This window comes from Carassius auratus, chromosome 8, assembly GCF_003368295.1.
Source record: "Carassius auratus strain Wakin chromosome 8, ASM336829v1, whole genome shotgun sequence".
Taxonomy (NCBI): Eukaryota; Metazoa; Chordata; class Actinopteri; order Cypriniformes; family Cyprinidae; genus Carassius; species Carassius auratus.
In genome coordinates, this window is record NC_039250.1 from 1,962,610 (window position 1) to 1,975,641 (window position 13,032).

Genomic DNA, 13,032 nt, shown 5'->3' on the forward strand with positions numbered 1-13,032 from the left:
ACCACCACCAGGATAAAGAGGTCACTTCAACACTTCAACAGGCTGCCTTCCCTGTCTGACGCAGATCAGCTCAGAAACATCATTACTGTTGCAAAGGATGCCGATTTTAACGTCTTTTCCCAGAGACTTTTTTTTTTAAAGGCTGGACATTTACTGAGCATCCTGTTTGAGGCCATAACTAGAAAGAATTTAACTACAAAGCAGCGGATGTTCATGCATTTGAGCATGCATGAACATCGTCAAACCTAATGTCTGTATCCCTAGAAGGATACACAGTTTGCGTGGCAGTGTCTCATGCGTACCTTGTTGACGGGGGTCAGCTGGGTGCGAACAGAGCTAGTGTGATGGCGTGAACGCTCCCGGTCTCTCTCGCTGCCGCTGCTCTCGAAGCGCCCGGGCGATCTCTCCCTGCGGCTGTCTAGCACAGGCCGACCGGGCGACTTCTCGCGCTCCAGAGGCCGGGCCGGAGATTTGTCCCTCCTGAACTCCGTGCGGCCCTCGCGGTATCGGTGAGGGGTGCTGGGCTCGCGGTGCAGAGGCCCCTCCTGGGCCCCGGGACCCGAGGCCAGGCGCTTGGAAATGTGCTCGTTGTAGGTGGGCGGCCCGCGCTTGTTGGGGCTGCTGTGAAGATTTGGGTAAATGCATGATGCTTTGACTGCACACAAGATCATTTATACGGTTTGTGAACATGAAATATTGATGAAGCAATAAGCATCTCAAGGCAACATGTGGTGTGATTTGACCACGAGTAAAGGATATTTTAAGCGAAAATACCTTTAACTGTGGTAAGATCACTAACAGCAGCAGTATAACTATGGAAGCTTATTTCCATCAAAGAGTAAAAATATAAAAAAAAAGGTAAAAGTTTTTTTTTTTCTTTATCGGATATGCAAGTGTACATTTAACAATTTTGTATTTATCACGCAATTCAGACTTTTATTTTCTTAGATTTCTGAGTTTACATTTGGCAGACATGTTTTTTTTCTCTCTCAGAAGTATACATCTCAGATTTCAGACTTTTTCCTTAGAATTGTGTTTACATCTCGCAATTCAAAATTCTTTCTTGGGATTATAAATTTACACCTCACTATTATGACTTCTTTCTTGGAATTGCATGCACATGCAGAATTCTGAGGGGAAAAAAGTCAGGAATATGCCATGTAAACTCAGACAAGAGACAGTTTATGAATTGTGAGATTTGAGTCACATTTTAACGTTTTTTATATTTTTATTCTCTGGCAAAAATAAGGTTCCATAGATAGCAGACATCAAATAATAACATTTACTATTTCATGGGATTAGAAACAGAACAAAAAATTGACTTTTGCAGAACATAAAATAAAACTGTTGTAAAGGTTACTAGCTAAGAGCATTATTATTTTGTTTCTACAATTTTTAATTCAAATTTTGAAATAGCACAGATGCTACAATTTTTTTTTTCATTCAAATTAAAACTAAAACATAAAAAATTTAAGCAAATTAAAAAAAACCTTAATGATCACTATAATAGTATATAAATAATATGTAAATAACAGTCCACAATTGACTGTAGTAGTGACCATGTTAGGTTACATTACAATGTGTTTCTGGCTCTCTATTTTCTGCGCCAAAAAAATAAAATTAATTTTTTTTAAGGCTGCCCCTAATAATCGACTAACCGTTTGTTGATCAGAAGAGGCTTGGTCAACCAGAATATTTTAGGTAGGTTAATCACAGATTTTTTCTTTTTTTCTAAACCCACAGTCAAGAAGTCAAGAAGACCGATCATTAACGGCTGGTTTATGGTAATATAGTACATCGGGCAGGACATCCAAACAGTCGTCTATCACTTGCTCTTAAAATACCCCCTCATTTTTGGTCATACAGATAAGAGTAATACTTATTTTTAATCTGTAATGACTCTACGTTTATTTGTGTGCACTTATAACAACAACAAAACATTGTGCTTTTGTAAAATAATGAAAGCAAACAGGATGTGCTTTCTGCCCTCTCGGTCTCTCTGAACTTGAGCACGAAACTACAAAACTCTGCTTGCCTTACAGTTATGAAAACATATCTATTGAGAGCCAAATTTCTACTTTGAATGAACCAATTCAAATGGATAACAAATATTCTCAGATTATGTAATTCACATGAATTGACTTTAAATGCTACGGTAGAGATGACGAGTCAATGTTGCTGACTTCATCTCTTAAATCTAAAAATCAAAGAAACACTAGTGTATCAACACATTATTAAAATGTAAATGCAGCCTCCTTACTGTTTTTCCCTGACACATTCATAATCATTACTTCTGCCGGTGCGCTGTGGCAAGCTTTATGTTAGCGCTTGAGCGCGTATGCTATGTAGGCAATTAAAGGCTTATTTTAATTATTTAGATTAATAAACGTGCCATTAGTCAACTAATGCTTCAAATTAATGATTACTAGTCAACCAGAATAAATTTGTCAAAGTTTAAGTACCAAAATTAAAAGGTTTTTAATCGCTGATTATTTATAATTATCACAACATATAATTCTACCATTAAATACAACTGTTTTCAGTTGCCAAGCAGTGTAGTAACTTAAAAGTTTAAATCTGCAAATTTACAACATCTGATTTTCAATAGTGACTGATTCACTCAGAATTTAAAGCCGGGCTGAACTATCATAACCCGCACCTCCTGCTTGAACCGGTCCTCTGCAGTTCCCCAGACTCCCGCACCAGGCTGCCCTTACAGCAGATGACCCGCAGTTTGTTCTGATAGGATGAGGCCAGATAGATGGCACCAGACGATATGGCCGGACCCAGATAACGGGGGTTAGGAATGTCCAGGTGAACAAGACTGGAAGGCCTGTTTTAAAGAGAAATTAGTCTAACACTAGTTACTAGTTCTAATGTTATTTTTGCGTCTTATATTCATGCATGTTGCTGTACATCTTACCCAAGAGCTGCATGTCCCTGAATCTCAATAACATCCAGCGAGTTGAAGTAGGTCACAAACAGATATGGCTCTCTGAACGCTGAAAAAACAGAAGATGCTTCAGTTAGTGATCCTGAAGATCCTCATCACTATCTTTTATACATTTTGTTTTGCTACAAATGGAAAACTGGCTACCAAATGTCAGGGGTAGTCGACTCCATTTGAGATCCTCGGGGCGACTTCTTCGACCGTAAGCATCCACAAACACACCAATCTCTGTTATCAGAAATCGGACATTTAAAGAAAAACAATGTAGAAAATCAATACAATTTAAGTGATTGGCACACCACAGAATTTCTGGGGGAAATAAGCACAGAGCGCTGTTATTGTAAATACCAAGTTTTAACCATTTTAACAGAGTCAGGGATATTTAAATGGAGAACAAAAATGGAATTCAGAAAAAAATTGGAAAAATATATAATAACTGGGGGAAAAAAAACCTAAAAGAACCTTATTTCGTAGGACCCTACTTTTGTATACTGCACACTATTTTAATAGAGTATGCAATTAGTAACAAAGAATAATGAAAAATGTTTAATAGTACTGATGTACAGCATGTACTGTACAGTGCATAGTACTGCATTGTCATCGTATTAAATGTTTATTTAGCAGTTGACGGCATCCAGTGAAGAAAAATACACTATAACCAGTTTTATAAAAAGGGTTTTAAAACAGAAATAGACAGTTATTTTGGTATATTTCATCAGAGATTTAAAAAAAATGTTTTGACAAATCAAGTCTTTTGTTCATTTTTGCCAGGTTGAAAACAGAAAGTGATAAATGTGATAAAATTGAGTATTTAAACATAGCACTAGATTATTGTCTTATTCATTAGATATGTACATACTATTGTCTTGTACACTTGTACAAAAAATTGCATTTGGTACAACATGGTGGTGAGTACGTAATGATTTTGTATGAACTGTTGCTCATGCAACTAATATTCTCATGCAACAGGAACTTGATGTAGTTTAGATGGTGTGATGGTGTCTGACCGTGGAAGCAGAGCAGATATTCTTCCTTCTGCGGAGTGCTGGACACCTGGACGATGGAGATTGGGAAACAGTGGGAGGAACCAGTGAACACAGCCGATGCCAGCGACACGTCATTCTTGTCCAGGAACTCTGCCAAAAACAGCCCATCACGCAAAACGCTGTTTACATAATGCACAATTACAAATTATAAGTGCCTGATCATGTTCTCACAAATGGTCCGCCAGCCGGTCCAACCTGGAATATGCAAACGTTACTGCAATGACTAGCTGAATCCTTTTTAATAACAGATCCATCACAGGAGATATCAGACGTCAGTAGATTGTGGACTGACCTGAAGGTTAAAAACAATCATCTAACTGCGCCCACAGGACGTCATTAATATACTTACCGTCCAGAACACACTGCTTCATCTCAATCTCGTAGAATTTATTGGTACCAATGATGATGCTGTAGCTGGTGAAGTGGATACAGCTGCATGGCTCGAGTGTTTCAATCTCCTGAGAGATAAAGATTTGGGTCATTAAGGGTGTGTTCGTGTGAGCGATCTCTGGAGTCAGACCAGAAGGCAACAGCATGTCAAACATTGTTTGCAAAGGAATAACATTGCTAAAAAATTTTGTGACACACGAGTTATTTTGCTTCAAGTACCAGAACCTCGAATGCCACTTACCTTCCGTATACAGAATTTGTTCAGATTGTCGTTGTATCGCAGTATTGTGACTTTGTTAGGCATTGCAGCACAAATGCACGGACCATTTTCTATCTAAAGCAAGAATAGATACAAAATACCACGTAAGGTACAAATTTGTTGCATTGCACGTCACAACAAGGCATGATGCAACACAGTGCACTAAAAATACACAGAGAGGAAGTTGCAATGCAGTGAAACACAGTGACTGCAGACTCACCCTGCCCGCGGCGAACAGATGACAGCCCTTGACGGTCTCAAAGATATATGGCACAATCTCAGGTAGAGTAGGGAGGTGAGACTGGGACAGAGACTGTTTCACTTTCTTAATCTCCATCAGACACAGTGCCCGCTCATCCCCTGCAACACATCATCATAATCAACTTACTTTAAATGCATCCTTTGTCAAACAGTATTGTACGGTCACTATGGTGCAGTGATGGTATTATGCAATATGGTATCTTGGGAGAAGTCACAATATCTAATTACTGGGGTGCCTCAGGGCTCAGTTCTTGGACCACTTCTATTCTCCGTCTACATTGCATCACTCGGTTCTGTCATTCAGGAACATGGCTTTTCATGTTACTTCAATTCTGATGACACTTGAGGACCTCTCCTTGCATCATGATGAGCTGACGATGATAGCTGCTCGCATCTCAGCATGTCCATCATCTTCAAATCAACCTTGCCAATACAGAACTGCTTGTGGTTTCAGCCAGCCCATGACTTTATCACAATTTCTCTATCCATCCATAACACCTATCAAATCAGCCAGGAATCTTGGAGTTGGACCCTCTAACACTATCATTCAGCTGTTATTTTTCTATTCGATCTACTTGTTTTTTTATTTGTTTACAAAAAAAAAAAGGCTTGCTACATGTATTGCATAAGACCAACCAAACCTGGTCACAGAACTTATATTGTTGCTCTTTTGTTGGTTTGAAAGTTGTGCTTCTGTTTTGTTTCTAGCGTGACGGCTGCATTTTCTGCAATTAAGCGCCATCTGCTGTCAGAGAGTGAATGTGCTTTCATCCAAAGCATCTTTCAGGCATTCTGCCATGTGCTGTGCTTCTCATCCGTACGTGTTTACATCAGAGTGCACACGTGTCTTTGATGAATGCAGCATACAGCTCTGTTGTGCATTGTGACCAGTTGATGGGAAAATAATTCTTAAAATGCATTCAAAATTCTGAATAATAAATAATTATTCTTGGTATTCTGAAGTGCCCAGGATAACAACATCGTGCATCTTCATTACTGTGATTTATTGCATTACAGAATACCATGATTTCTGTTGCAAAGGCTTTTAGTCAAATCCATTCAGTTTTGATTTCTGAAATGAGCAATAAATGATAGTGATCTTTGCTCACCCACGATCATCAGCAGCTTGTCGTGCTCCTTGATGATATGGATCTGAAACACGGATCCCATACCTGGGATGTGAGTTAGGGAGTTCTTAATCACATTCAGGGCATAGAGCCCTTCCTCAGAGCCCACCAACACAATCTGATGGCAAAAACAAGATGACTGTATATTCAACTATAACAAATATGAATATAATGAAATAAAGTGGAGGACGCAGGTACCTGGTCAGTCAGCGGCAGGGTGCAGTTGATATCCAGACGATCATCTCCTTCTAGCTTGAGTAAGGAGTTACCCAACAATTTCTGTACACAACCAAAACCACCATCAAGAGGATGTGAACAGTATGTATAAAAAGTGCATTTTTAATTTTATGCAATTCGCAGAGCTTTAAGGATTATCAGTATGTTTCCCTGCGTTCTGGTGAACGGGTAAGAAGAAACAAACCTACAGTTTCTGCCTTACAGGTCACTCTTTAAATGTGACTATGAACAGTCTGTGGGTGTTTCTGGTTCCTCTAACTCACAGCGTCTGCTTCGGCTTTCTCTCTCGCCCCACGACTGCTGGCCACAATGGCTTCCAGCACGGCCACCCAGCGCTGCTTCTCAGAAAACCCAGAGGTCATGAGGTACAGAGTCTGACCGGGCCAGCATGTCGACTGCGGAGACGACTCCAACTTCAGTGCATACGGCACATCTGAACACATAGGACATAGGGACATCTGGACATGGATCATACCACATTCTTTCATACCAAACGTTGGTAAGGACATATTACAGTGCATCACCTGTCTTGGCTGTGTTGGGCAGCTCAGAAGTACCGACAGCAGAATGAACAGTCACGTCTCCATCAGAGAGACACAGCTCAAACTCATCCAGCGCCTTCACCGACTCTGAGAGGACAGATTATACATCATTCACATCAAGCTACATCACTCCACACCGGTCTATCCCTGCTGGAAAACAGATACAACTAAACCGATTTAGGCAGCAACTTGTGGGTCATTTATGTCCAGACCCAGGTTTAGATAGAGTTATCAATTTCAAATCTAAATCTTTGTACACAATATAAAATAAATGTAACAACAACAAAAAAACTAATTATGGTAGGTATAAAATATGCAAGTTTACATAAATTATATACATTTTTTAGAATAGGTGGAAGTGTGGTCGGATCAATCTTGACGGCATCATCTCTGGTTTTCGATGGTTAGGCTGGTTTGAACTGATGGTTTTGTTAGATGCTCGGGTTTGGAGACCATCAGACCTCTTTAAGCTGTTTTAATATGTCTAGTTTGTTGATCGGGAGTAGCTACCAACTTGATTTGGTAGACCAGACCAACCATAACCATCTAGATCCGGTCAAAGCAAGCTACCACTATCCAAAGACCAGCTGGACCAGGTTAAGCTAGTATAAATAAAGATTTTCCAGCGGAGATGAACTGTTGCTCTGTAATATGCTGTGTGCAATGAAACAAACCAATGCACAAAGTAAAAACATTCACAGACCGTCTCTTGGTTCGGTCTCGTACGTGATCACTTTATATCCATCCAGCACCACGTACTTCCTCTCCCAGCCCTGACCACGCTTCCCATTTCTGCAGGAGGAAGACCACAATTGCATGCACACTTAGTGTTTGCTTCTCTTCTGACGGTGTTCGTGCTCATGGCACACGGCTCACCTGGGCTGCTTCAGCCATCCTTCCAGCCTCATATGTCCACCAGCATCTTTCAGACCAGAGGAGCTTCCCTTTTCCCGACACAGAGCCTCGGACAGGTGCAGCGCGTACTCGGTGGGCACGCCACAGGTGGCTGGGAGGTACGGGGAGCATTTTGGGTGGCACAAAGCATGACATTCTGAAGCAGGAGAAAGGAGACGGTTACACCAACACAGAAAGCTTTAGCACAGGTTAACCTGATGGTGATCTATTAAGAAACAACAGTGGGCTCTTATCACAATCTGTGTTTTTTAGAAGCACAGGTCATCTATAGTGGTGGATGAACAATACAACCAATAATTATTGCATTCCCATGAGTTCCATTATCAAAAGAAATAAAGCTTAACACGACTTTCCAAAAGAAGAAAAAAATATATATAAATATGCTCAGCCGTTATATTAGATACAGTAATGACGAAGCTTGTCTAGTTTACAGAAAAGTTTAAGGCAATATAACATAAAAGTGTAATAAATTCACTATTTAAAAATAATACTAATAATAGTATAAAAAAAAGGATTCGATTTTTATAACTTGTCATCACTTGTCAGAAAAGGGATCATGCCTCAGGATGAACTGGAGCAAAAAACTATTTCCATTTTTCTCCTATTAAATTATATATAGAAACACATTGCACATAGTTTATATAGGGTTGCAAATGGGAAGAAAATATTCAAAAGTTTTACAATTCTGTAAAGTTTATGGACATTTCTGGAAATTTTCCATCCTTTAACATCCCTAAAGTCAATTGTTTCCTTACAATGGAAGAAAGCATATTTCACATGTGAAAATGATGTACTGTATAATATGTAAAAACAACATAATGTACCTTTAAGTTTTACAGAGCTGACAAGAAAAAATAAGAAAGTGACTAAAGGAATAATTTACTAAATAAATTAAAGGTCCTATGACATGAAAATTTCACTTTCTGAGGTTTTTTAACATTAATATGAGTTCCCTTAGCCTGTATATGTTCCCCAAGTTTCTAGAAATTTGAATCGGTGTAAATTGAGATTTTTCTATCTTTCTCTGCCTTTGAGAAAATGGAAGCTCAAACGGGCTGATCTTGAATCTCCTCGTTGTGACGTTGTAACGAGAATTGTTACCTCCCCTTTCTCTGCTTTGCCCGCCCAAATATTTACATATAATTCAGTCGCTGTTACACATTGCGAGGATATCTGCACACTTGCCCAAACTGCCGTTACAATGAATGACGCTGTTATGCTGCACAACAAAGCTCTTACTGTATTCATGTGTTTGCTGTTAGCTGTGGTGAAAGCATTTTGTGAGAAAACGTGTTGCAATAATGACGAGATCACTGCATCCACGCGATAAACAGACTCTGTCTACTCAATGCTCATCACTGCAGCCTTTCATGTGATAGGAAAAGATCGAAAAAATGATTATATAATCAACACTTCCACGATTCGTTAATCTCGACAGCTGTAATAGTAATATATATCTATATATATATATTTGAGAGGGGTTCCACATGAATGCATTTCGTATGCAAAGATGTCAGCCAATCACAACAGTTGTGGTTTACTCTGAGTCTCACAGCAGACACGCCCCTTCAAACAGAGCATTCAAGCCAGAGGGCTAACATCAGGATATAAAAATGCTTTTTATTTCTAAATTTTAAATGTAAAAATCATACTAACAATATAAGTACACCTAAGGAAACATTAAAAAGCATTGGACCCACTTTATATTAAGTGGCCTTAACTACTATGTACTTACATTTTAATTAATAATTTAGTACAATGTACTTATTGTGTACATGTTTTTACATTGTACTTATATTTTAAAAAAAAACGACATGTAATTACATCTGTACTTAATTTCTGTAATTACATTTATAATTACACTGTTGACCCAGACTTTACACCTTAACCCACCCTTAAACTTACCCATACCTCCAACCCTCTCCCTAACCTTACCCCATCCCACCTCAATAGCAGCAAAAGTGTTTTACAATACAATATGAACACAATAAGTACATTGTACTTATTTTTTTATGTAAGTACATAGTAGTTAAGGCCACCTAATATGAAGTGGGACCGTGCATTTAAAGAAAAGGAAATAATCCATGTCATGGGACCTTTAAAACAAACAATGATGATTCCCTTTTTCACAAGTGTTAGCCTGTACTTGTTGCTTAAGCCATTTCTACTTAGTTTAACCCATAAAAAAAAAAGTTTTGATGGAATAATAAATTTAATAAGGCTTTTTATTTTTTAATAATACTTTTGACTTGTGGGGAATTTTTTTTATTTATTTTGATGTTACCGTTTGTCGGTGTGGTTTGTCTACCATATATTTATATTTGTGCAATGCAATACCAGTACTGGTATCATAAAAGAAACAAAAATATCAGTATCGTACTCATGCAAAAAGTCCCTAGTTATAAGTACAGTGACAATATATTTGGAAATGGTCTACATGTAATCCATACCGATGCATGTCGCAGCTTGCCGTCCGAAATGGACAGTGTCCAGACAGACGGTGCAGCGGGCCGCCCTCATGTTGAGCCCCTGTGTGAAGCGATGAGGAGTGCTGTGATGAATCCTGTCCTTCACTCGTCTGGTGTACTCTACAGGATCAAACCAATGTAGTTTCTTAAAAACGGTCTTGTGTCTCTTACACACATCTATATAACATATGCAAACAGACCAATGCTCTCTCGAGAACACTTCTCCACCAGAGGGTGAATCCAGCTTGGTTATGAGCATGCAAGGATTTCGCATGCCATACAGCAGGAGTATGGCCATATATTCTCGAGATAAGCTCAGTGTCCTGACAGATCTGCGTGCAGGAACTTTGGAGATCAACAATCAAACCATGATGTGCTGAGTGGAGGTCTGCAGCCATAAGACCACGAGGACCTGATACAGCTCGTGTTCGTTCACTATATTGAGTGTAGAACGGCCGAAAGACGGTTCCTTGAATGACATGTTTGGATTGGGCCAGAGAGCTTATCTCAGCAGGGATATAAAGATCATATCAAGAAAGAAAAGACATAAGAGAGACGCCTGCTTCATTCTCAGAAAACATTGCCATCTGTTTTCCAATGACTGAACACGGTCACATCAAAAACACATATATTTGAAATAGTAAATGTACAAATATTTATATATACAGTATATATTGTCACCTTGGAATTATAAGGTTCTATCTGACATTTTTGCTAAAATTGAGTTATTCACATATTCTTATTCTGTGACAATTTATTCACATCATGTTATGTTTCTTTTGTAATCTCTGTACATTTTGGGACTTTTTTTAGAAAACAAAAAGGGGTCTATCTATAGAAGTCTATGGAACACAAAAAATGTTAAGCTCAATATCTCAAAACAATATCTCAACCTTATAATTTCAAGGTGGTGATATATATAAAATCATTTTTATAGTATGTATACAAAACTTTTACTAAAATTTTTTTTTTTGTATTTCATGATTTTTCATGGTTCATCAGTGACCTTCAGAAATAAAAGTGTAAATAATTCTTTAAATATTTCAAGCACAAATGGCATGGTTTCTTGAGAGTGGGCCGCCTGAGCCTGTTATGTAAGAACTTACTTTCAGACGTGGCTCTCCTTATTTCTGTAAAACGACAACAGAGAGGACAGTGAGCGTGGACAGACATGAGCCAAAACATTTCTGAAGTCCTTCAGAGGACAGAGCCTCCACATCTTATATTAAAACAGCATTTAATATGCATCAAATCAGCATTGTTCTACAAGCTTCTGATTTAATTTCTCCTTTCATAGAATGAGATGAAATGGGAAGAACAGAATAGTTGTTTTGAATGTCTGGCTTCTAACCTTCAGGATTGGCCGTGTCCTTCCTGCGGCCGGAGCTGGACGACATCAGGCCGCTGCTGGGCTGGTGCTCGGGGGATTTGTTGGATTTAGTGGACATCATGAGCTGCTGACGAGCCAAACCCGGAGTGGCTGGAGTACTGCTGTGCTCCAGGGCTTTATTAAACTGAACTGTTGAGAGGAGAGAATAGAGGGAGACACTACTGAAAAAACGACATTATACACAGCGTGTGGCACGTTTGCTTAGTGTTTAACAGAACGTGTCATTATTAAAACCCTTTATTACGCTTCCACTTAATAGTCTCTTCTGCTCACCCAGGCTGCATTCATTTGACAGCTAAATATTATTACAATTGAAATGAATTCTGTATTGTAATATATTGTAAAGTGTATTTATTCATGTGAACGCAGCTGTATTTTCAGCATCATTCCTTTAGTGTCACATGATCTTCAGAAATCAGTATAATATACTGATTCGCTGCTCCAGAAACATTTCTGATTGTTATAACTGTTGAAATTAGTTGTGCTGCCGAATATTTTTGTGAAACAGATGCATTATTCTACGAAGTGTAGAAAGTCCAAAGCAACAGCATTTATTTGAAGTAGAAATCTTTAACATTTAAATGTTAAAAAATGTAAATTAAATGTCTTCATTGTTACTTTTGATTAATTTATTGCATCCTTGATAAATAAAAATACACATTTATTTAAAAAAATAAATCACATTTTTTGAAACAGCAAAAAGCAACAATTTGAATTTAAAAGCAATATATATATATATACTTTCACTTTTGATCACTTTAATGCATCCTTGATGAGTAAAACTATTACTATTATTAATACTTCAGTATAAATATTATTCCAAATTTTACTGACCTCATATTTTAGATAGTATATTATTGCAATAATTGTAATTTAATTTATTATTAATTATTCTTTCTATTAATAATTCGAGTCATATATTAATATTAACAATTAAACCGAATATTTTACAAAATAATATTGTTTTAAGTTTTTTTTAAATATACATTGTATGCTTCATACCTGTTTGATACTCTTACCTTTTGTTCATTAATATTTTGAATTGTTTTAGCTTTATTTTTATTTTTAGTTTTTTTTTGTATGCATTTGTCATTTTTTATGAATTTTCTCATTTTTTAAATGTGTATAGTATTTATACAGTTTTAGCTTATAGTTTTGGATCTGATAGTAGTTGTTTTAATTCTACAATTGATTGCTTCTGTTGTCCTCATTTGTAAGTCGCTTTGGATAAAAGCATATGATAAATGACCAAATATAAATATAAAACCATTCCTCAACATAGACAGTATGAGGAAATTACATTAGGCAAGGCAACTTTATTAATAGCACATTTCGTACACAATGGTAATTCAAAGTGATTAACATAAAAGAAAGATAATTATGAATAAAAAAAAAATAAAAATAAAACAAGCAATTTTTAAACTTTGAAAATGAATTTTAAAATGTA

The 13,032-nt window shown here is 37.5% G+C and overlaps 1 protein-coding gene across 5 annotated transcripts in view; it reads right to left on the minus strand.

The window, feature by feature from the left end:
* The window catches only part of citb (citron rho-interacting serine/threonine kinase b), a 63,388-nt gene that overhangs the window by 1,033 nt on the left and 49,323 nt on the right, over nt 1-13,032 (minus strand). For 2 of the 5 annotated variants that reach the window (XM_026269009.1, XM_026269006.1), the window contains exons 23-39: nt 11,547-11,714; nt 11,302-11,325; nt 10,178-10,315; nt 7,689-7,863; nt 7,516-7,604; nt 6,795-6,899; nt 6,534-6,703; nt 6,232-6,312; nt 6,016-6,151; nt 4,866-5,005; nt 4,628-4,720; nt 4,346-4,454; nt 3,958-4,086; nt 3,098-3,178; nt 2,924-3,002; nt 2,660-2,833; nt 3-621 (exon numbers count right to left, since the gene is read on the minus strand). In XM_026269009.1, coding sequence (XP_026124794.1) covers nt 261-621; nt 2,660-2,833; nt 2,924-3,002; nt 3,098-3,178; nt 3,958-4,086; nt 4,346-4,454; nt 4,628-4,720; nt 4,866-5,005; nt 6,016-6,151; nt 6,232-6,312; nt 6,534-6,703; nt 6,795-6,899; nt 7,516-7,604; nt 7,689-7,863; nt 10,178-10,315; nt 11,302-11,325; nt 11,547-11,714 — 2,252 coding nt within the window. In that variant the 3' untranslated portion in view covers nt 3-260. Of the gene's footprint in view, nt 1-2; nt 656-2,659; nt 2,834-2,923; nt 3,003-3,097; nt 3,179-3,957; nt 4,087-4,345; nt 4,455-4,627; nt 4,721-4,865; nt 5,006-6,015; nt 6,152-6,231; nt 6,313-6,533; nt 6,704-6,794; nt 6,900-7,515; nt 7,605-7,688; nt 7,864-10,177; nt 10,316-11,301; nt 11,326-11,546; nt 11,715-13,032 lie in introns of those variants that run through there. The other 3 variants (XM_026269008.1, XM_026269010.1, XM_026269007.1) reach the window with 3 other exon arrangements.